General features: G+C 43.5%; 2 protein-coding genes across 3 annotated transcripts in view; one reads left to right on the top strand and one right to left on the bottom strand.

Moving 5' to 3' along the window:
* Window positions 1-25,257, top strand: part of LOC126563828 (nuclear pore complex protein Nup154) — a 505,032-nt gene that overhangs the window by 23,146 nt on the left and 456,629 nt on the right. The gene's annotated exons all lie outside the window — the stretch shown is intronic.
* The window catches only part of LOC126564209 (nuclear receptor-binding protein), a 41,939-nt gene that overhangs the window by 6,634 nt on the left and 10,048 nt on the right, over window positions 1-25,257 (bottom strand). Inside the window, exon 2 of the mRNA XM_050221189.1 lies at window positions 20,164-20,369. Coding sequence (XP_050077146.1) covers window positions 20,164-20,298 — 135 coding nt within the window. The 5' untranslated portion in view covers window positions 20,299-20,369. The remainder of the gene's footprint in view (window positions 1-20,163; window positions 20,370-25,257) is intronic.

Genomic DNA, 25,257 nt, shown 5'->3' with positions numbered 1-25,257 from the left:
ATAGCGCAACGGTATATTAATATTTATTCCGTCTCGCCAGCCAGTGTCCTTGGGAAGCAAGGGTCAGATTTGAAGGGAGCCGATCTAGATCCAAAAGGGCCAGCATCTTTCTTTCTTTACGAAATCGCCCGACACGAGATAAACCGACACACTATTGATTGCTTTTTTTGGTGTTGGGTTTCGGGTATTCGGAATCGGAAATGGACAGTGGATTTCGGAAATGATGTGGGCAAACATGTTCTGCCTGATAGACAGCGTAGAGACGAATGTTCATATGTATGTATGTGTGTGGCGTCGCAAGGGTAAATTGATGCTCAACCACCTACCTAAATGTCCTACCTAGACACTGGTAAAGGTCAGTCGCAAAATGCTTAATTAGTGGAGAAAATGTACATCTTCCACACATACTAGCGAGATGGACACTAAAACTTTGCCCATATCCACTAATAGTCGGTAATGAAGCGAGGGAACCTCACCGGACGGGATATGTCGCGTCCTGCCGAGCTTGACAGTAGTCGGACCCTTCAGGACAGACGACGATTAGATTATAGTAAGGGTGCAGCAACAGCAGCAGCAGCAGCTGGTGCAGTAGTACACGACGGGAGAAGATTTTGCAGCAACACCGGGTAAGGCAATGGTTTTATTTTTAATTAGGTGTCATGTTTTAATATTCATTAACACTTTTTTCTACGTTCCAACCGGTCTTGGCATGGTTTACCATACCGCGTGTGGACGATATGATACCATATGTTGGGGAAGCCGAATCAGGACGAACACCGTGAAGAGGATGTGAGAGGAAAACGCACAGCTGTCTCGAATGTGTGGTTGAACTCTGGTCTGGTTAGAAGCGTGATAGACCGCACCATCGAATCACGCGGCTCTAGACACTAATGACCGTGTCAGCTTCATTGTGCAAAAAGGTGCAAAAGTCTCTGCGGTTTTGTTAGAACCCGAATCTAGCTTCAATTATGTCATGATGTTGTGATAAAACATTTTGGAGTAATAAAAACTTGGAAGAGTTTCGTTTGAAGAGGGAGTTACGGAGTCAAGAGTTATCCACAAAATTGATGAAAAAATGTACTTACTAAAAAGGACTTTGTACTGAATCACTGCTCCAAATAGGCGAAATTCATGCAATTCGATTGATTATTTACCATTTATTTTGAGCTGTTGATGCTCTACTCATTACTGAGAGAATGATTTATTTATACAAGAACGACGCGGGACACTATTTATAATCCCACTGTGTTCTACGGGACCGTATTTAGAAACGCTAACTCTGTACCAACCCTATCAGCAAACGTGTCGTGTCGGATATGAGCAAGCAAGAGCAAGTGGTTGGTGGTGCTAATCTTAAGAGCCTAAAATAATACTTCACTCCTTCTAGCCTAAAATTACGCCAAGGACGACTGGTGAAAGGCTTTCTCCTTATAGAACGCCATGCTGTTGATGATAATTCCGAACTGTTGTGATGTCCGAACGCGCAAATACTCATTGCTTGCTAATTGTAAACGCTTGCTCCGTCTGTTGTTTCGATCGATTGTTTGGAAAACCTTGTTCCGGATTTACCAAACCATCCATCTGTCCTTTTGCATCAACTTTTCCCAGCTTCTCCTCATCAAAGCTTCCTCAACATGACAGCAACCTGCTGCTGCTGTACGGAAAACTGCATGCAACTGCAACGGCAGCTATAAATAACCGGTGAAAACAAAACGTGTGACGAGGGTCATCATTCACAGACTGACCCTTTAACTTGTCTCGCTTGTCTCGGGGTGTTCGAGATTTCACACATCACATTCGATGCACACATTTGTGTCCACTGTTGGTGCTGCTGCGACGTTTTAATCCGTGCGGTGGCGCCTTCTTTGCTCGTGCGCCTCTAGCCACCCACCGAACCGGCCACCGATAGAGCCAAAAAAGAAAGGTACAACAAACAAACAAACATCTCATCCCTCACAAAATGAGTAGCGAGGCGCGCGAAAAATTTAAACCGAATAATTATCCCCTGCTGTGGTGGACCGGACGCACGTTAAGTAAGGGAGGGCGAAGAGGGAGAGTACATAAGCAGCAAGAAAGGGCAATTTTACGTTCCCTTACCAAAGCACGACAACGAGTGGGTGGAAGTGGATTTTCGGTCCTCTGCTCTAACAAAAGAACACACAACCGGTGTAAACAAAAAGCGCAACACTCTTGCGTCTCGCAGAGTGAAGACGACCTTCGAGGGAAAGATCGATTGATAAGTTTGTGGAAGGAATTCAATACTTGAGCATGAAAATATTTTTTTTCTTCTAGGTCATATCGGTAATATAATGGCTTACGAGACATGCTCACCCCCCATGTAGTTGGATAGACAATCCTCACTACAGGGGTCTGATCGGGCTGGGATTTGATCGCCAGTCAAACCGTGTGAAATAATAATAATAAAATATAATAAATAAAAATCCTACAATTATACTACGCACTGTGGAACGATCGTTCTACCCAGCAAACGCTTCACTTTTAAATTTTTAACCGTTCGTGTGTTTAATATCAATCACGCATCTGCTCTAATCATAAAACTAGGACCGTGACCTTTAAAATGCAGCCGAACCGAGGCACAACCTCGGTTCGGCTCCCTTTTTTTTTATTTGCCCAAGACAGGGCAAGCAAATCGCCATAGATAACTCTGGCCAACGGAGTGCGCGATTACGAGCATCTATGCATGGGGGAAGTGAAGGGAGGCACGAATGATAAACAAACCGTGTTGAATACCGCCGTGGTTTTGCGGTTTACTACTGCACGTGACTCTAGGTACGTTGGAGGTGCATTGTACGCATTTTTTACATACGAAGGTTACAGCAATACGAACCTCCACCAACAGTCTGTGTACTGTTGGATTGTGTTTCTCCCCCACGTAGCAGAAACGGAACTTGAAGGCGGAAAGAACGAGACAGACTGGGAACCCTAAAGCCATCTTCTATTCCCTTCGAACGTACACGGTGAAGAAGAAGAAGGACAGGATTCCATCCTTCTCCACCTGTCGCGTCTGCTGTGGATATTATCATTCTCATGTTACCCGCCGTCTGTCCCATGTGGCAAAGTGCTTCACGCTCCTTTATCTGCACCTTGCACTGTAGAACACAGAACCTTAGATAGACACACAGGAAAAAAAACGGTTTTGTTCCGGTGATCCTCGTGACGCGGGGACACAGACCACGATAAGCGGTGGCGCCAACGTCGCTTAATTAAACACAAGGTTTAGAGCGGGTGTCGACAGCCGCAGAGCCGACGTTTGGCGGGCGGTCGGGCCACAAACAGCAGAAATGGAGAGGAAATAAATGCTTTGACGCAGTAAACCACCATTACACCAAACAAGTGTTTGATGCCGACCGTTTTGCGCCAAGTCACCCTTCACCCCTAATGTAATCCCTTTCGCCACAATCGTTGCCCGCCAAGGGGGGCAAAAAATCCTAGACCAGACTAGAACGAGCACTCGGCGCAGCTCTGACTGAAGGTTTGAGGGCAGGTGTAAGGGTATGTGTGTGGATGTGTGTTTGCGCGGGGAAAAGGGGGCGGTATTGGTGCGTTCTGTCTGTGTGTATTGTTTGATAGCACAGCTGGGGCTCCAACCGAGCTGCGTCATTCGGATCGAGTTCAATTAGCTGCGCACTAGCTGCGCGAGATACTAAGTTGCAGGGGTTTTACTGATGGATCTCAATAAGGATGATTTTTTAAATAGTTATTTAAGCGCAAAAAACATTTAAGCGGAGCGGAGCAAAAAACGAAAAAAAGGAGAAATAATGTGTTTCAACTCTACTTAGAGCTTAGAGTTGCAGTAAATTTCTGCCCACAAGGCTCAGGAATATCATCCACGTCCACTAAGTCCATGATGATCATCGATACTTGAAACTCTACTACATACTGAATTTGTACAATTCCATGAAAAAACTACTAAACTACATTGCAAAACCCCTGCAAAAAGTCGGTCTAGCGTTTTAAACGATGCGAGAGGTACAACAGCGGCTTGCCTTTCTTATCATAATTTATAGTAACAGTGCGCCACATTCATCTTACACCCCAGGATTGAATCTAAAACCTTTTAGTCGATGAAATTAGGCAAAAGAAATTGTACCATTTTTGCATTCTTTGCAAACATTTCCGATTATTTGACAGCAAACGGCTCAATCCGCTTTGAGACGCGTGCTCTTGAGAAACAGCGAAAAGGTAAATAAATTCGTTTGGACGTAGAATGATTGATGTGTGTGCTTTGCTTGGGTGGGTGGCTGGTGTAGTAATGATAAACAGACGGGAAGCAAGACAACAAAAAAAAAACGTTGCTTTGCCATTTTCTTCTTTAATGAGTCAAGGCATTTTCCTGCTCAAGGATATATTGTACCATGATGGGTGGTATGCGATTGCAATGAACGACATTTGGTGGTTTGTTTATTGAATGTTGTACTTGTTTATGACAGGTACATCGGATACAAATGCTTCCCACACCCCCCCCCCCCCCCCCCCAACCCGTTTGTTTGCCACAATGAACCCATGTTTTACTTAAGGTTCACAAATGTTAATTATAAGCAAATTTTGCACGATTGCGTAGAAGCCCTAGAGTTTTTTTTTATTTTCCTAATTTAAACCTCGTTTCTTTGTCGCTAGAGACTCGTCCCAGTCCAGCCAACAAATCACAGCCACTTGAGACAGTGGAGCTCAGCACGCCTCTACACCTATACCGCGATCGATACAGAGCATGATGTATGGGAGGGTGGTTTGGTTCGTTAGACACCAATTATTTAATCATAGATTCAGTAAAGCAAACATAGAAAACGAGTTAAATGGTAAGGCCAACGTGTTGTTTAAGTGGAATCGCGGAATCGAATGGTGGTCGAGAGGTGGTTCAATATTTTACTGCTACTGCGAGCCCATTGATGTAACCCTGTCAGCAACCCGGTCTGCCGGTTAAACGGCGCCAAGTGGCTTCTAATTTACGCGATTACGCAATGTGGTGAGATTTCCTATCAATTTCTTTGTCATAACATTGTTTTCTTTCTTACTTTTTTTTGTGGCAATATTCTTATCCAAACTCCAGTCACTTTAGATGGGTTCAATATGCATGAAATCATGAAACAAGTTTATGCATGAGGTTCACACATGCGGAAGAGAAGAGTTTAATCACCGATTTTAGCAAAACTTTTGACCGAGAGTGATAAGAATGTCAGGGAAATAAAAACCACAATAATGATAAGATTTTTTTTGCGGCCAATAGCCATTTACCAAGTTGTGAAATATTATATTGTAAGAAGCTACAGGATTTATATTGCTTTTTTTTTGCAAATTATTTATCATTTAAATTATATCGTTAGATAACAAAAATAAATAATGATTATTTTTTTTGTCAAACGATTCATTCAAATGGAATGTTTATTACATGCTAATAATTTGCTACACAAGGTCGTTGCAACCATCTTTTAAAAAAAACAAAGGTCACTGCTGTAGCGATAAAGTTAATGGCCAAAAACCATTTTTTGATTACAGTCGATTTCGGGGAGGACGAGTTAAAAAGCAATTAATTCTAATTGACTGGTCTCATTAAAACGACCGACCACGCTGTGTGATGAGACGCGCCGTGGTTGTGAAATTGGCACACAGCACAACTTTACGTCCGACTATTCATTGCCACACATAGAGAGCCAATCTAGTGAAAGGTTCTAAAAAAAAATTAAAAATACTAAAGTCACCCAGCATATCGGTTTTAAGTTTTATTTGATCGTTACTACGATTCTGCAACAGTCGGTTCATAAATTGAAGTTCTTCAAACAAATGTACGGTGCCGTGCGAACAAAACAAACGCCCGGTACCGGTGTTTCTTCGATTCTCAAGTCACAATTTCTCTCACGCAAACAAACTGTTCCTAGCCGAACGCTGGTCAATCTTGGAAAACCGAGTTTAACCGCGTTTAACCTAGACGAGCATGATGAGAGATGGTTTTTTGAATTTAGGCCAACAACTAATCAGGACCGCTCTTCGGTAGTGTCGCTAGCCAAACATTCAGTTTACTACACCCGTCCGAGTAACAGAACTTGTGGCAGAGCGTCAACTACGCGCGACATCAATCATTGGCGGCGCCACACAAACCATTCTTTCTTCCAATTGCTGCCGTGGCACATAACGTGCACCGGCGGGACGCACCTCTCCAAATATGTTTAGTGTGATGTGTCTAATGTTCCGTAAATGCGAGGAATCATTCGAGAGAGAGATAATAAGCCGTAAAATGGTTTTTATATTACTATTTTTGGTTTGTGTGCTTGCGGTGCTTTTTGCACGTTGTATTATCTCGCTTCACTGACGGTGACTTAAACTAAATTTTTGTTAAGTCTGTCAAGAATATATAGAAAACAAAAAACTAATTTTAAAATACAGTAATATAACGATTTGACCTTAATACAAAGTAAACAAATTTAATGTGAATAAAAAATTGTGATAAAAAAGCACATACAAGCAAACAGACAAGAACAAAAAATGAAAAAAGGAATAATAAAAATGTAAAATCTAAACACATATCCATCTATCCGAGTGCATACGCTGAGTGACATTCATATTCAACCAGACGAACACACAACGGTCCCTGAGGTGTGTCCACATACAGCAGCGCATTGGCGCTACTGCGTAGTATCTCACCGAAGAGTATAACGAGCAGTCTAATATCTGACGGCTTCTCGTACATTTAGGTGGTTTTGCCAACTCTACCATCCATCCATCTCCACCTTCTCTGCTCGCGCCACGCTATCTATTGTTATCCTATTGTGCTGTCGCGATTTATTTCACTTTACATAAACCGTTATGAGTGCAAAGAACGCCCTTCAGGCAAAAGGTAAGGTACGGTTTGTTGGGGACACCAACAACAATATATAACGACCAACACCGATCCTCCCCTCCTTGCTTCTCGCGCCCGTAGTAAGAAGAGAAGTTTGGAAGCTTGCGAGCTCAGTGCTGCGGGCCTCCAACATCTCGGACGCAAGTTTTATTTGGTCGGATTTGCTTCCTTGACACAAGCCACTGCGCGTACTGCGCTCAAAAGTGACGGGTCAAGGTTTGCAATGTTTTGCGCGTAGAAGAAACAACGTAACGGACGACGACTTCACTACCAAAAAAAAAAACAGGTTGTACTTGAAAATGTTGCTGTAGGAAGAATGTTTGTTTGAAGCATGTGTGTCGATTAGTACGCCACAGGTCTGTTTGAAGTTTGTGACGTATGTGAGCGCACACACGAAGCAAGCACATATTATTGTGGGTGGTTTTAAACTAAAGCTAAGATGAAATAGACTAATCACGAGCGCCTCCCTCCGAACAACAGCTCCATAATTACAGCACCACCCTTTGCATGACCTTTTTTTTGCAAACCGATTCTTCTTCTCTAGTTTTTTTTCCTCCCTTATCGGCACCCCTTATCGCAAATGCTGTATCGCTTTGTCTGGCGATTGGTTTTTATTCGCTCCCATCCCTGCTGGCTCGTTCTTTGTGTTGTTGGCAGTCTGCTCTCGGAAAGCAGCTCCATTCAGTGCCCACCGTAGGAAGAGAGCCCGCTTATCAGTGTAGTATACAACAACGGGTTGTTGTGCAACATGCTTTTTTTTTACTACACACAACACATATCTCGCGTAGTGGACGGCTTATTCACATACTATCACGTTCGCGCATCATCCACGGCGAAACGTAAACAAAAACGTGCGTCTCGCGTTCCGTTTAGGGTCGCTGGTTTGCGTACTTAACACTGCATAAAATGCGTAGAATTGGATGGGTTGTTATGATTATAATGATTAATAAAATGAAAAGGGAAAATGTTCAAAAAAAAAATGTCTAAATTATTATAACGACTGAACTTGGACTGAATTCTAGACCAAAAAGTAAACAATAAGCAAATAAATTTCCGATTTAATTTTGCTTTTCTAAATCTTTTCTTTTCGAATTTAAATCAACTGTTTTTGTGCTTTAAGCATCATGTTTTTTGCGTGTAACAATGTTTGTTTTGCCTTTTTTTATTCTTGCTGGATGGCCGGTTTTTGTTTGCCTTTAACAAAACAACAATTTCTTAATCTAAGTCAAAAATTTTGAGTTTTTAAGTTTCAAATTGTGTTCAAAAGAAAAACAAATATAAAACCCTATCTTGCTGTGCCTTACAGACACGTCTGTTTAAGCAAGGAAATATGAGGAAGTTATGATATCCTTTGTGACAAGGAGAGAGAGAAATAAAAACAAGGAAAATGATGCTTTGCTTCCAGATTGCAATCCATAATTCGATGTCACAGCGACCCTATACGGATGTTGTATTGTGCGACAATTGGTTTAATGCGGTCGGCTTGCTACAATGTTGCTGGGATATATTTGCATAAACACAGCAGCAGATAAAAACGCGTCGAGAACGTTTGCAGTGGGATCAGGTTGCAAAATCACTTCGTATGAACCGACATAACTGCAGCCAAGCTTTCTTAAAGAAGCAAAACAAACAGCAACGGTGGGGATAGAAAAATTAGTCACGAGAAAAGAGATAACTGAAATGTCCAGCTTGCTTTCCTGAACTCTACTACACGAGCAACAGTAAAAACGATCGTTTTCTATCATTAATGATCGAACGATGTGCCACCATGTGCCGGTTCTAATCTAATGTGTTCACTAGCAAGAATATACACCAAAAACCTGCCAAAACCAATGTGAAGAATCAACACACTATGGATTTTTTTTTGTTTTGTTACCACCACCACCCCATCCCGAATAACACCAACGTCTAGTTCCACATCAACAGACACAAGGCCCAGCATAGTAATACCGGCAACGGCAGCGGGAAGTACGGGAAGGAATCGCATAAAATATTTTGCAAATATAAATAAATCTTTCTCGTTTAATGACGCATGAGTTCGGCTGGTGGTTGCTGTGATGCTTGTGCAGTTCTGGTCCATGTTTCGCGCATCAGTGCTCCCACTGGCCAGGCCAGGCTGCTCTGGCAGTGCTTCGGGCGGGTAAGCGGATCGCTTGTACGCGATCAAAATGTACACCTAGAAGCAATGGAGTTTACCAGCACGAGAAAAAAAAGTACTCTTCATTTGGTTCTCCGTTCTTTGTGCGCGAACCTCAACCCTTTACACCACACACTAATCGGGGGCCAATTTTATAACTTCTCCCGACCGCCTCAATTCACCGTCGGACAAACAGCGCGAGCAGCACTTGATGTGCACGTGTTTGGCGTTTTATGTTTATGGAGTTTTATGGAATCGTTCAACAGCGGATCCCACCACCACCAGTTCCCATCGAATCAACACGCTCTCTCATCCTGTTCTTCTCCATTCACGAGAGTCATGTGGGAATGTTTGGCGATTTATTTTGGAATAATTTGGAATAGCTACCAAACAGTTCGCCGAGTTGGATTTTTTGACCTTTCTTTTGCGATTGCTTACCTGAAAATAGAGAATAATGGAAACGCATTAGAGAATCAAATTAAAACAAAGCACTGCGCGAAGGTGCGAATCAATACAAATGCATAATTATTCCATCAATCATAGTGAGGGGCAGGTTTTGCAAAAAGATTTATCCGCTGGCAAATGGCAGTGTGTATAAATTTGCGCTCGATTAATAAATCAAACTTTCAACAATCAACCATTCGCTAATTTAACGCTCTTGACACGTGCCTCCTTTACTATCTGTTTTGCTGACTGCGCGGCTTGTACGCGTGTTGTGGCCTCCAACCGCACAACACTCAAATTTCAATCAACGCGTCTTGTTGACGGAATTTGCCCAAACTGTGTGCCTGACCTGTGACCTGCATTTGGGCCAGAATGCTCTTGAAATCTTTCCTCAAAAAATACACATCATCAAGTTGTTTGAAAAGCTGCTCTTGAAGTAATGCTCAAATGTTTAAAGCAACAAAAAAACGTATCTTAATGCCATAATATGATTGTTGTTATACAGTTTGCTTATTTTAGCCAACAACGTGCGTGTGTTGTTTTATATCTCATCCTCAGCTCCCACCCGCAAAAAAAAATGGTGGCTGGTTGGGAATTTATAGCACTTTTTTCTTCTCTTGCTGCTTTGTTTCAGCCTCTCACGTTGAGGCACTAATCTGCTGCAGTGGACCACCTTCTCCGTGTGGGTCATGTTTTATGCAGCTGTCGTCAGATGTCTTCATCAATCTGATGTACCTGCCCGCCTTTTGCTAGCAGCGGAACGGGCCAGTGACGTGAAATTATAACAGTTAGTGGACGGACCACAGACGACACATTTTGTGCATCATCTTTCGGTGCTGCTACTAACCGCGAACAAATGAACAACGCGCGCGCACGACGTTCGCCAGCTCCTACTGCATTATCATTTTAACCGAATCGACATCATGTTACGACGCTTTATTTCATTTCCACTTCATAGCAAATGCTCGTAATATAAAACTTTTACAGCAAACTCTATCAACTAGTATGCGCTGTAAAGCTGTCTTAGTATCAAGCCACGGACGGAAAGAACACAAGAATTATTACACCGTAACTGCATCGAATGAGCGTAGCAACAAGCTGTAAAACGCATCACATCCATCGGATTTTAACACCATTCGTTCGCCTGCCATCTGACGACAAAGATGATAATATGTGACGCGTGGATTTAAAGTTCTCTGGCCCCATCCATGTGCGTCTGGTCGTGTCGTGTTTGTGCGAATAATGATAATTGTAGCACGCATCAGAACGGCCCTTTACGCGATATTTTTCGCATTACAGCTCAGCCGGTTGTTACTCACTTATAGTTTGGCAAACGATCGTTACTTTTAAATGTTAATTGTATCAAATGTGTCCTCACAGTGAAAGAATTTATGGATTCCCTTTTTTTTTGAGGTTTCATCCAGATAACACTAGCTTTGTTGGTCACCAAAAGGAAGGCGTTTGAATAAATTCTGCAACTAATACTTCCTGGTTGAACAGTGAAAAATTTGACAGTTTATTACCATGTTGCGCAGGAATGTAGCACGTGGTGTCCTGTCGTATTGCTAAACGCAGTAAATTTGCTGGCATAATTTTATCATAAAATCCCATAACTAAGGATAGCAAGCATATGCTGCTTCATAAATGGAGCCCGGTGAACGGCTGAATAATTCCACTTTATGGCCCTTATGGCATCGTAAAGGTTGATCCTCTCTACTTTGGATGAACGGAATGCTTCTTTTCTGACTTGGTATTTGCTTCATTGGAGTTGTACCCTAAGAAAGTTAGACTTATTTTACAGCAAATAGCTTTTTCTCAATAAAATAGTTTAATTATGATTTTAAACGATACCTATCACGTAAGTGCTTTGATTTGAATAACTGTTGAGCGACACTCGGACAGCAGAAAATAGCGAACGCTTGTCAAGATAACTGGATGGGCTATTTTAAGCTCCTTAGACTAACTCACGCACATTCATCTGTTAGAGGTCAATGACGGATGCACTGGTCCGTCCCGCAGGAGGTGTGTGTCATGCTCCGGAGCTGCGGAGGATCATACAACAAAAACCTCAGGGCTCAACCAAGGAGTCTATTTCTGATGCCGTGCAGAGACAACCTTTGCGCCGCACACACACACACACGTAACCGGTAGTAGCGGTAATATCCAATCGAAACCAGTTTCTGACTAACGAACCACGAGAGGTTGCGTTCGCACAGTAACACAGGAATTCCATCACTTGATGACCGTTGGTTGACGACCGACGGTCGACAACGACTGGTTTGCACGACCAGCCAAACCGATCGATCGGAACACATCAGACGCATCCAAATGCGGAGAGATACCTTTGCTCACCTTGCCACCTACAGACACGATGCCGGAGGGGTTCAGCTTGTTTGGGAATCAGGAAGGATACACACTACACTGGCCTTCCTCAAAGTTTAACCACCCAACCACTGATCGATCGATCGAAACCGATCCCAATCGTACCCCGTAAACACAATCAGGGTTTCTCCAATTGTGGCAAACTGTCCTCACGGTACGCACTGTCCCCTTCCGGGTGAGACTTAGGTGGCGAAAGGATCTCTTCCGTTTTATTTGAAGACGAATGAAGTTAATTTCCAGGAAAACATCCATCGCCATATTTAAGCCAGGTCAATGAGAAAATGGATGACGAAGAATCAGACTGGTAAGCATCTCCTTGTATGCATCGCTGCTCAGGAATAGTACGAGACGGTAAACTGAGCTCATCTTATTGCAAGAAAAACAGTGGTATACTGCAGAACAGGTTACTTATTAACGACTTCTTCCAGTAGGTAACTAATAAGCCAACATTAATTGCAATTCTAGAACAACGCGTGTTAATGACCGTCGGCAAAACACAGTTATTAAGGATTTGAATAATGAACTTGGAGAAAAAAAAAGGATGTGAATCTAGTAACAAAGGGTTACTTAGTCAAGTGCTCCAGATAACTAGTCAACTAACGCCTTAAACCCCCTTTTTTTAACTAAATCTACTCTTTATGTTCACCCGTTTTATAGCACAATTCCTGTTATAATTTACAACCGCGTTATAGCGCAGATCTCTAACAGTAAGTCAATTATTTGTGCAGTTAAACTACTCCCTTACTTCGCTCTTCACCAGCATGAAGCATCCAGAACAATTTATTGCTTTATTTCTCACAAGATAGTTTATGAAAACGGAAAGTGTTAGCAAATCAATGTTTTATTAAATAGCCCCCACAAAACACCACACACTTTCGAGTCGTTTATGATGGCTTGCAGTTTATCATCATCTTGCCAGTGGTGGTTCACGCTTTCCAATCGGCCATAGTAGTGTTGCTAGACGTTTTCAAGTATTGTACACGGAATGGGGATTTTCCCCTTGGTGGTGAATGTGCCATAAAGCGAAGATAAGCAAATTAATCTCCTCCTACAACAGCTATCCGGGCAAGTGTGACGTCCCAAAATGCGTAGGTTATTATCGGGAGAGCAAATGGGTGATTTTTGTGATTTTTTTTTTCGAACCGCATTCAAGAAGATGTCAGTAGCAAGTCATCAGAATCTATAAATATTACAACATCCTCCACAAGCGGCATACGGCGGTACGGTGAGCAATATGCACTATATATCACGTAGGCTCTTTTTGCAAAGATTAACCTTATCCTTATCGGGTGGGTTCCCTCTGCACTTTGCCCACCATATCTGAACAGTCCGCAAATATGCTAAATTACAGCAAGGAAAACATCTGCAAGGGATCAGAGAACGAAACATTGTAGTGGCTATGTGCATCACACCGCCATATATTACCTGCGAGGTTAAATCAATAGAACAAATCCATGACACAAACATCCAGTACGGCACCGGTGATAATTATCTGGGGCCTGAGTTTGCTGGCCGTGGGCGACTTGTGCACCAACGCCCTATCGATTCACTGTCTACTGCATTGTACCGTACATTCCTCGTGCATTGTCGTTAGGGGCCGTCCCCGGCCTAACTATAGCATCTCGATATGACTATTTATATAACAGACATAAATGCTAATAAGCTGTTTTTATTATGAACATTTTGTTTTACCAACCATTGACTTCGGTAGGTTGCTGGAAATGAGTTCGGGGTCACCGTGTATGCACCACGCGCAAGATGTCACGTAGGAGTGCTAACACTACTGTCGTAGGAGACTTCCACCATTACAACTATTTTGCACTAATGTAGAATTCACATAGTACACCGTTTTTAGCAATACTTTAGAGTTAGCTCACATCACAGGGGAAAAAAAAACAATTGCGACAGAAGGAATTAGCAGTTCAGCACTGACAAAGGACATCCGAGGTGCGACATTTGCACACTTTACAACCTTTGAGCTCATTAGAGCTTAGGCTTTGTGGGTAAAAAAAGAGCATCTCATAAAAAAAGACTACCAAATTGGTCGCGATTCTCCCCCTGGTGTCCTTTTATGTCCTAAAATCGTCCCCCGTTCTACATCATTGCACACCAGACACATTAAAGGACATTTCTTACTCGGTTTCGTTCTGCTTGTTTTTTGTGATCCCATATCTCTTGCCCTCCTTTACACCGAGACGGGGTTTTATTAGCGTTGATAGGTTGCCATTGTTGGTTCTTGTCCAATATATTGCGTTCTATGTCCGTCTGTGTTTTTCTTTTTTCGCTTTTCCCCAAAAATGTTTACAGTAGCGCTTCTCCGTTTCAATGCTAGTTCACACTAGTCTTCTCCAAGAGTCCATGCGGGATTCCCCCAAATTGCCTACGGTTTGTGGGTTTTGTGCCAGCAAAAGGGCAAAAGAGCTTCCCCACACCTTCCCTACCTACACCCTCACTCTTATTACACCCAATTCTTCCGGTTGGATCAACGGCACACATTTAGGCGCATGAAGCTGGGTTTGTGTATATTTTGCACTATTTGGCCATCGTCCAAATTGTAACCGACGCCAAGCCGGTGTCGCGCGCGAATGCTTGGAAATTCTGCTTGTGTCCAATCGTAAAACAACGAAAGACAGTGCTAGGAAGATAGTCAGGGAGATTGTTGGGAAGCGTTATCGGAATGTTTACAATCGTCAAATGCGCGAAAGGTTTTTAAGAAGAGTCTTCTTGGAGACCGTTGCCAGACTGGCTCTCATACCCGTATAAGAAGAAATGACCAATCAAGCGTCAATTTTTGGGGACGGTACTTTGGTAGGCTTCGGCAAGTCTAATTGGTGAGCAGTTGGACGCGCCCGGTCGTCGGCTGTTGAAATTTTCGATTTGGCAAAACAAAAACTTTCCAAAAGAAAAGGGCGCAAAGGAAGCTTTTAAGTGGAGCCACAGACATGCTGGAGCCGGGATACAAAATTAGACGAGAATTGAAAGGTTCCGGCATGCAAGGATGCTACAAACGGCGGTTTGTTTTTCGACGATGGTTAATAATAACACTGAATGTTTTATTAAACATAATAGCAAGATTTTGTTAGCAAGCGAGTTGAGAAACTATTATGCTGTCTGTGTTTCTCAATGAACTTTTGTACAAGAAACGCCTACAGAGGGGGAAAAAATGGTTCCAAAAATAGCCACGACAAAAAGGCAACACAAGAAAGATAGAGATAATTCACCTTGGAGAAAGTTTTGCTGTGCACCTACCTAGCTCGTCGTCCATCACGACCTTAATATATGTGAGATCGTTTACTTTTTTTGTTTCTTCACCGCTCGCGTGCCTCATCACTTATTACGCCTACCGACACCGATCGGCATCCTGATATTCCAGGGTTTTACAGGGTGCCCTCTTCCCCTTTTGGGCCAACCCCGGAGCCCAATCAAGGCGGAAAACAGTTCATGAAAAGTCAGCGACCACCATCACCAATTCGCCCGCCAAAGTCATCGTGCGCTATTGGCGGGGTACACACATTGCTTCGCGCTACGATTGTGCTGTGGTGTGGTGTCTGCACTTTCTTTGCAATTGCAGATGTGTGTGCGTTTTTGCTAAGCGTCCATGCGAAAACCGTGCTTGTGTTTCGTCACAGGCGCGGGGTGAAAAAAAAAACCAACAACAGCACAACACAATAAATAGAAATAAATAGATCCACGTCGAACCTGTCGAAGCGGAAAGCAATTCCATGGCCTTGACTTGCCGAGCTTGCGCGCGCGCGAGAAAAACGTTCAAAGGTTTGTGGGTGGGTGGTAAAGGTTCGGTGGCCTGCGCCAAATGATGGGGGGAGGTTCTTTTGGTTATTTATAACAAAAAAAAAAAAGTACAACGATAAACCCCATCACACACACAGCGAGCGCCACCACGTGAACGGAAGGTAGCTTCCGTGCCCACAATCGCCGGTAAGACGATAGGCCCCGTGTATTTGTAGCTAAATATGGTTCCACAGGATGTGTGCAGCGAAATATCTTCCTCCCGAAGCACTTTGAACTTCCTCGTGCTGTCTTTCACCGTGCGTGTGGCGACAGCTATCGGCAAGACAGTGTCCAAGTGAACGAGAAGAAGTCTCCTGACAAGTGTGACGCTTCCTTCGGCTTCATGGTCGCTGGGGCTGATGGATGATGCGTCGTACGTTAGAAGCCATGCTGGCGGACATTGGAAGGCTCATCAAATAGTCATGGTGGAGTCTTCAATTTCAAGATGAGTGAAAGCACTAAAAAATTACTTTGAGGCAATCGTAATTCTGTTAGAAATAAAATCAAATTCTAGTCTTCCTCATCCGAGCTGATAGAATGGCTGTGTCCGGGTAGGTCATGACTCTACTACAACTCGCCCAGTCTGGGTTCTAATCTTTGTTGGTTTGACCGCGTTGGAGTCCTCTCCAACCTTTATCTGACCGTGGGTAATTCTAGTAACTTTGGGTGAAAAGGAGGTGTCTGGGGACTTGCAAAAGCCGACAAATTCCATGTCACCTACTCTAATGTACGCGATGACTCATGCTTTCCAACACCCTTCGGTTTCTCAGGCCTGTATTTCCCATTAATGACACAAATGCATCAGAAAGGCGGATGGATGCCGGCTTTTTTGCATATGGTTCACATAAAATGTAATGAATGAACACAAGCAAAAACTAATTTGTGCGAGAGTCAACTGGTAGGGAAGACAAACGAGGTTCAGTTCCGCAAACACACACACACGCTGCATAACTTTTTTGTTTGCCTTCCCAAGGCACATTCTCATGCTTGGTGCGTTTGGTTCGTCATCTCTTCATCTCAGCGGTAGCTGCGTTATTCGTATTTACGACTACGAGCTGAGGACTGTCTCGGTACTGGGAGAATCGGGGAGCAAAGCTACACCGGGACACATGAGTTAGGGCTTGGAAGGAATAGCTTTGAGGTGAATACTTTACACTCACCGCACATGCCAGACGACGCATAGCGGGAGAAGATTTAGGCGTCTTAGCCGACGACACACCACCACCAGCGACAGTGGAGGGATAGAGGGAGAGAGAGAGAGAGAGTTAGCAGCCCAACTCCCCCTAACGCAACCTCTCGATGGGACTAAATGCTGATTTTGTGACTATTTTTAGAAAGGTCTCTTACACCCCTTGGTGACTGCTGCTGCGAAACTGCAGCATATATACGCACGTCGCCGATTTTCGCCACCGAACGATTATTGCTGCGGATGGGGACGTTGACGTTGGATCCTTTCGCTTAAACGATGATGTGTTGTACCGGAGGACGGGGGCAGTTACCTCGACGACTTCATGCAAAATTAACGCTCTCCCTAACAAAAAAAAAGTAGAACAAGCATCGCACGGCGGTGTTGGTGTGAAGGTGTCTACCACACACGCCATCATTCGCACCTTTCGGGAAGCCTTTCGGGACCACTTGGACCAATGATGTGGCGATGGTCCATAGAGAAATGGTGAAATATTTGAAACTTTACAGCTACCATTATTGGTCTATTAAACGAGGGGTTTCGGGCATCTCTCCGCGAGATTCGTTGCTGGGTACCGTACGAATAAGCGAGTCTGATATTTATAGGGGTGCATCTATTGCCGTTGGTCATCCCCAATTAACATAGGGAAGACTTCGAATACATTCTTCTTTCCCCCTCGGATTGCCACTCACGAAAAACCCCTTGAGGCAACAATGTAACAGCCACCGAACAGTGACATCTCTCCCGTCAGTCGGTTCTGTTCCACTTAAGCTCTCAAAGCGCACTCTTGCAATAGTAAAATTATGCATCGTCCGATGGGTGCATTGCACTCGCATTTCTTCACAGTAGCACTGTACCAACGGTTACGGCAGCATTCCGCAGACACCTTCATCTCACTCTTCAAATGCCATTTATGCATACAAATTCAATCACCTCGCGATGCAATGGTACAACAAGTTCTATGATTCTCCCTTTTATAGTGCCACATTACACTGCATTGTCACTAATGCAGTCGGAACGCTTTGGAGAACGCTCCGACGACTGCGACTGCTGCGGGGTGGAAAAAAGGCTTCGAGAAATAATTTATCCCACGCGCGAAAGCGAACGAGAATGGTGGATGTTTATAAATCACTCATTGGAGTGCATTTTAACGCCTACGAAACCGGTGGAGTTTTAATGTAAAGTGGCCTATTGCTTACGGATCTACATAGCAAAACGGAGGACGATTTACGAGACAGAAAAAGGGAAAAAACGAAATGTCCAACAATTTCTTCCCGTCCGGACGGTGTGGACAGCCTTGTGCAAGAGGACGTTTGTTTCCTGGGTGATACATTTCTGCCACGAGTAAGATTCCACCGGGGAAGGAGCATCGCCAACCAAACAAGCGATAGCTGGCGCTAGACTACAATAAACTTATTATATACGACCCTCCTTTTACGATCCCGTTTCTTGCTCGGTGACTTGAAGTAGGGGTGAGCTTAGACCATTATGACGAAGGAGTTCGTTATTTGCAAACAGGGATTAAAGAATTATCTCCCTTTCTTGCAGATGCCTTGAAAGCTATGGAACACGGGCTCTACAGTATTTTTCTGTCTATTAAAATCGAAACATATTCTTCAACTTCAGCATCTCAAGGCAAAAATCAACGATCAAAATTGGTATTGCGAAGCATGAAATCCAATGCAGTATTTACGTGACTTCTAGCCAAAGTCACTGCTTGAAGCCAAAGCAGCAAACAAACATCGATAAACTGCAGTCTTTGGTTTGAAATCGATTGCGCTACACACAAAGTGGTAGTTGACACAGATGCGAAATCAGTTCAGATTACACTGCATCAAGAACCCTCTCGCGCCGAGTCATGGATTACGATTTGCAAATATACACACGAACCGTGTTGCAGCAGAGGCAGACTAAACGTTTGCAAACGTATCTTGCTTGCGATGATGAAGAAAAATAATGCTGTTCGAGCTGCAATATGCAATTGAAAATGCTATTTCCATCAACCCCATCAAGTGTATGGATGTTTGTTGAGCTCCAATTCAAAAGAAAGGGACACAATCTCTTTTACGAAGTTTACACCCAACAATGCAGAACCAGGAAATAGTTCTCACAATGTTCTCGAAACCGACGTGCCCGGAAATTTTCCCCATTTCGCTCGTTTTGTGTTCATTCAGTTGTGTGTATCGCTCGGTCAATTCGGAAGAAGCTGCGCATCCGTCTATGCTGTGGCGTGCGGCCCTTGCAAAAGGATGTGACAATTAAATGCTTTAATTTATGAGCTAATTGGAATGTTTTTTCATTAGACGAACGGGCTCGTTCTGGTAGCGTTTTGTTTGCATACAAGAAAGGCAGAAAATAAAACACGGTTTCATTCTTGCAGCGGAAACTCTGCGCAATGAATCACTGCAAAAATGGGTTTCATCAGCGACAACTGGCAGCGATGACTAAAAAGACATATGCCACTGTTGTTGTGAGGTAACCTGAACGGTATAAGGGCGACTCCAAATAAAAACCGTATGATACACGCAACAACACCAAAGGAGGAACAACAAAAAGGTTGCATGAGACACACCGCGAAATCTATTAGCTGCTGAATGTTGCCTTTCGCGGAATACAACAGCGAACAGCGGAAATATTCCGAATAGTTCGAGTTTATAAATCACTTCTCTTTTTACAGCGTTGTGAGCTCATGGTTAGGAGATTAGGTTTAGCTTGGGATGGTTAGCACAAAGTGAATAAATAGAATGATTGTTCACAGTGCATACCCAGCAAACGAACGGTTTGGATCTGTTTCGAAACGGACCACAATCGTCCCATCCAGAGACGTTCCAGGGGTATGCTCTATCGCCGGGGGTATGGATGTTAACAGTTCCTAAAATAAAACTGCTCAAAATTTTGATTGTATGATGAAGTTGACGGGGGTTAGCAGCTTTCTAACTCCCCGGGCGCGCAATGCATATTTGACTTTTGGTTTGTCTTCCTGCTGTGAAGAGTCGAAGCGCTGCTTGTATACTTATCAAATAGAGAGCGAGCACGATAGCGGTCGCTCTTATCAATAGAATGTCATGCTCTATCGTCGCAATTGATGCTGACAAAAAGGTCAAATTAATTTTGCAAAAATTGTCCACACTCATACAAGGCTAGATGAAAAGAAAACAAATGTACAAGTAAACGAGACGATGATATGGAGGATCGTTTTGCATGTTCTCGCACTATCTCGACTAACTCTAAGCGTAGACATAGAAGCTTAGTACTGCTTCGAGTGTATAACAGTTCATTACTATTCATGTGTTCATTTTGAAGATTCATCTGATTACCACTTCAAACTATCAACTTCAACTCCAACTCCAACACGCCACCGAGCATACGTACCTCTTCTTTTCGTTTCAGCCATCTTCCGCAGGGACTTTCCTCTAGAATTTCACTTTCATCCTCCGAATCCTCGCCGCTCTCTCTAGGGGACCTGTTGTGCTCGGTATCGTTGTTACTGGAACGACTACCCGGCATGGCAGAACAGAAGCGGCTTGGGGAAAAATATTCGGTCGACCTCCGGGTGTCGAGGATATTTTAATTAGTACCTGAAACGAAGAAAAGAGGCGAGCGCGCGCGCATCCAATTAGAACATATGCAAACTGTTTGATCGAAGATAGAAAACTACTGCAACACAGATGAGGATGACAGCTGCTGGCGCGGATGTGGAGCACGGATATACGCTCGAAGACTCATGTTGGATGATTGCTGCTGTCTGGTGGACGGAAACCACTAACGACTATCAAGGCCCCAGCTGGAAACATGAACTTGACCTTTGTAAGCTTTAAATTTCTCAACAGTCAATCTGGGGCTGCATTTACAGACAAAGACCAAGCAAGAATTCTACAACGTTCGACCTCGCCGTTGTTTCTGTTGCTATGCTACACAATAATAGCCTATAATTGCATCGTCCGGAGGTCCAAAAGGAGGTTAAGAGCGCTCTTTGCTTTCTCTGATGCTTGTCCCTCCCAAGAACGCAAAAGATCCCAGAATTTGATTGAATGTGTGTGTTATGGTTTGCATGCTAGAGGTTTCCTCAAATTTTCGTGCACAACATGCCATTTCCAGCTTATGAATTTGTTTATCGAAAAACAACAGGTATAATGGTATTGTTTGTCAGGAGTTGAAACAAAACTAACTTAGCCCAATGACCTTTTTATTTTGCACGCTTTGGCACAATCTACAATGTAGAGCGCTATGGCTGCTGAACGCCATATGTCAATGCGATTTACTTTTCCAAGCACGAATTTGAGGTTCGCGGCGAACTATTAGCTCGCGTGCCTCTCGGTCACAGATTGCGATGTGACCGGTGTGTGGGCACAATTTATAGAAAATTAATTGTGACATGATTGCACTTTAGATTCATTGATATAAAATTGCACAGTAGTGGCTGTCAGCTGATATAGATTTATTTCTTTGTGTTTTTTTTCCTGTGTCAGGACTCGATTTCGGCGTAGAAAAACTGCACCATTCTGAGTTGAAAGAAACCTCCCACATATCAACTAGGTCATAAAAATTGGAGCGGACGTCTTGTTTCCTGGGTCTCCCGTGACAGAGCGGAATCGTATCAGCTTACAGTTCTGTAACATAAATTCTAACATCAATGCTTACCTCTTCTGTCCCAAAACGTGCTATCAACTCCCTCTCAACCCTCTCCCAAAGCGGACGAGCCGGCACACTTGCTCTCGATGACACACGGGTTCACCACCTACACGTCTCAATGAATTGAGTTACCTCGGGCATCATAAGATACACACGGTCTTCGGTCCAACCAAGCAGTTTGGCTTTAATCGTTCCACGATAAAAATAAAATATAAAAAACGAGGTATTCATGTAGCAGCGGTTTTACGTTTCAACACAAAAAAAAACAACCAACCAGGTCGAGAGCAAGTGGACGGACTCTTTCGGAAGCTTCTTCACGCTCGAGATAACTACGATCGGATGGGTCGTAGCACGTTCACCACACCCTAACAATCAACTCGTCCAGATGGGCGCCCCTAATATGTATGACGGCGACTGGGTTCGCCGCACGTCGGGTATGTGTACGCATTTAACGTGATTTATTAGAGGTCATCGAGGGGCGATATCGGGTGTGGACACAACGCAGGGAAGGCGGACGAGATCATCATTCGGTCAGACGGAAATACTTGACTACGCGTCGTGGGGCTTACACAGACAGTCTATTGCCTGCGTCGTTCTTCTCCTCTTGCGTGATATTTGCAAGTGTAGCAGACAAGATCTTGTCATTGTCTGTAGAAGGGGTTTAGACTGTTGAAGATCATAATCAGACATCTGACACTGATCATTAACAAAAGCGGAATGTTAGTATGATCAAGCTATGGACAGGTGCATGCACTGTTTACAGACTTATCGCAATCTTGGAGCTGCCCAGCAGCACCCATATTTACCAATAGTGAGTAATGTAGTACAATTAAAACATTGTAAACATGACGAAAGAGGTACAAGAAAACCGGCAGGCAACAATTTCGCACAACATCCGTGTGAAAGTTCTTACTCATGGTATCGATGGAAATGATTCAGACTAGTAGCTCTAGTTTTCTTAAATCAACAACAAATATAAACAGCAAACCAGGTATCCGTTTGTTTCAATGTGATTCATGCACATTTCGAGTGACTAACTCCGCTAGATCGAAGCAAAATGGATTTATCGAAGATATGAGAGGACCATCTATTGAAGCAAAATGGATCAGTTTGGAGTATCCGCTCCGGAGCTGTCCTGAGTCGTCCTAGTCAGCAGTTCCGAAACCATCGAATTAGTTGGGACTGAAATGAATTGAAATTCCGCAAATTGAATTCATTGATATAACCTATGTTAGTGCTCCAAACGACTCCAACGGCTCCGGCTGCCGACTAGCGACGGCTCCATCCAAACGGCTCTGATGACCCGGACGGCTCCGGATAGCTTAGAGAAACCATCAATAATACAGAATATTCTTTATGTTCATTCTTTTCCTTCTTCTTGACCTCTTGGTAAGACCTTACTACGGGGGAACAGTTCAAAAGGGATTTGTGTGAAGAACGCCCTCCATTAGATTGATAGTTGATAGGAGCGCTAAAATGGCACCAAAATCCATCTGGATTGAAGAAAATGTAAGTTCACACAGAGATCTCCATTCAACCGTTCAACTCTAAAAATAAAAAAAAGGCCACTCTTACACAAGAAACACACCCCAATCGGTCGATCGTATGAGTTATTAACCGAACGGTGTAATAAATTTCGAAAGTATTACTCTCAATTTGCCGTTCCTGTTCGGAAATCGAAAGTCACACCGGTCGTGCACTGCAAGTTGTGGATTTGAACTGATTTGAAATGCATTTGGAAAGGAAAGGTACGATTCGCGGAGGAGCTTGGTGGTGTGGTTTGGGTCTTCCACTACCTCACAGCAGCGCACACACACACACACACACGCAATACCCGGGGGGCTACCGGGAGGGCAAGGCAAACTTTCCAAAGGGAAAGTGTCAAAGATAATTTTGGCAAATAATTGCAGTTCCCAAAACGCCTGCCTGCAGCAAACAAAAAAGGAAGAAAATCTCTTTGAAAACTAGCCTGGGCCAGAGACACGCGAGATAAATCATGCAACGGATGATGCGAGGGAGAAAAAAAAACTGGAAAATAAAAATAGTATCCGAACGCTGCTGCTTGATACACGCTCACTCAGCAATAGATAACGATTGGTGAAACAGATAGGGTGGTATCGTTTTACAAAACTATTATGTAATTAAAATTTAACATTTTCACTAAAAAGTAATTTTATTATTATCAAACCATGCAGCGGAAGTGTCCAGTGAGGTACCGGCGGCGCATTTGTTGCACATTAATTTAAGACCTACACCTCATTTATGCGATTCCATGAAACCGACACAAGGTTTGCAAATAGCTCTTCATTAGTAAATGGATATTTTTGGTTATATTTAGTAGCCGCATCGGTCCGGTATTTTCATCTGATGCGCGTAAAATCTCACACAAAGGTCCTCTCATGTTTCGCCGGAAAACCCCTGACCAGCCACACACATGTGGGGCACACACTAGAGCTAGCTAATTGATAAAATATGACAGCTTAATTGTGTGATTAAGTAGCACCGATTCGTATACCGTGTCCTATGTACCTCCCATCCACCCTACCACTACTACACAGAGCAGTTGTTAGTTTACTGGACCTGTCTAGCGATGAGTTTTGGCTCATCAATATAGCACGGGCGAGGACTCGAACGACCCGACGACGATTTGGCGCGACCACGAGCGCACACGCCCAGTGCAGGGTGTGGTAAAGATATGTTGTTCAAGCCGCTCAAAACTGTAACGTCATACATCGCCCGGCGTCCGTCTGAGCTGCGAAAGGATGAGCTTAGGTAGGCGTTAGTTTGAGTTGTTGTCTAACACGTGTGACCATGTGTGTGGTCCACTGCTTGGTAAGTCGAGAATGGGAAGAGCGCAAAATAACATCTCGCTTGGGTCCAGAAAATTAAAAGAATTATTAAGAGCAATCCGTTCTCACAACCCGATCACATTCATCTGGTTTTAAGACGATGTTGACTACGGGAGCTTAAGCGCGGACAGCGTCAGATGCCATGGTGATGTGATTAGTTGGCAAAATACTTGTCATAAAGTGATTGAGAAATAAGTTGCAGATCATTCGATCAATGATTGTTGCTCTCCTGATATCGCATCTTGAAGACTAAATCTGAACTTTGTGGTATCAAACATCTTCATTACGCTATTGCTTCATTGCAGACACCAAAAAACGAAGTAGCTGCAATTCCTTAAACTTCAAATTATATCATAAATATTGCAAGGCTCCAGATAACACCATAAAACAAACGCTCTTCACGAGGATTTACACCCGTAGGTGTACTCTCTTGAAACCCCAAGTAATAGATTTCTAATATCATATGCCATAATTGTGATATCGCTACAATTCGTGCTTGTTTGGCTACATCATCTACAAGAAACCCCAAAAACCCATTTGCGAAGGGCTCACGCCAACGATTACAACATAAGCTAAACCAGCCGAGTAGAACTGACTTATAAGGCGGTTTTGTACCATAAACTCATCAGACGAGCAAACATCCCCAAAAGCTAAGATCTGAGGCTTTGTGAAAGCACATCCAAAACGCTTATATGTGTGCAAGGCCGCTGGGTTGTGGTGGGGTAGTGCAATGCACAGTGAGAGTTGCAGTCGGGAGACGACACAACGTTCACTTTTACCCCCCCCTGTGCACGAACAACAACTCACAACAGCCAACAGAGTGTCTTGGAGCCAGAGGAGCCCTAAAACAGAAAACGGAAAATCAAGTCACACAGATGGAAAAAAAGACAAAGCGGAACCAACTTTATCGCACTGCTTCTTTACCTCTCTCGCTCGCCCGTTCTGTGTCTCTGTTTCCATTACTTCAATATTATCGACATAGTGC

This window comes from Anopheles maculipalpis, chromosome 3RL, assembly GCF_943734695.1.
Source record: "Anopheles maculipalpis chromosome 3RL, idAnoMacuDA_375_x, whole genome shotgun sequence".
NCBI classification, from domain to species: domain Eukaryota; kingdom Metazoa; phylum Arthropoda; class Insecta; order Diptera; family Culicidae; genus Anopheles; species Anopheles maculipalpis.
This window is presented reverse-complemented; position numbering and strand designations above follow the sequence as displayed.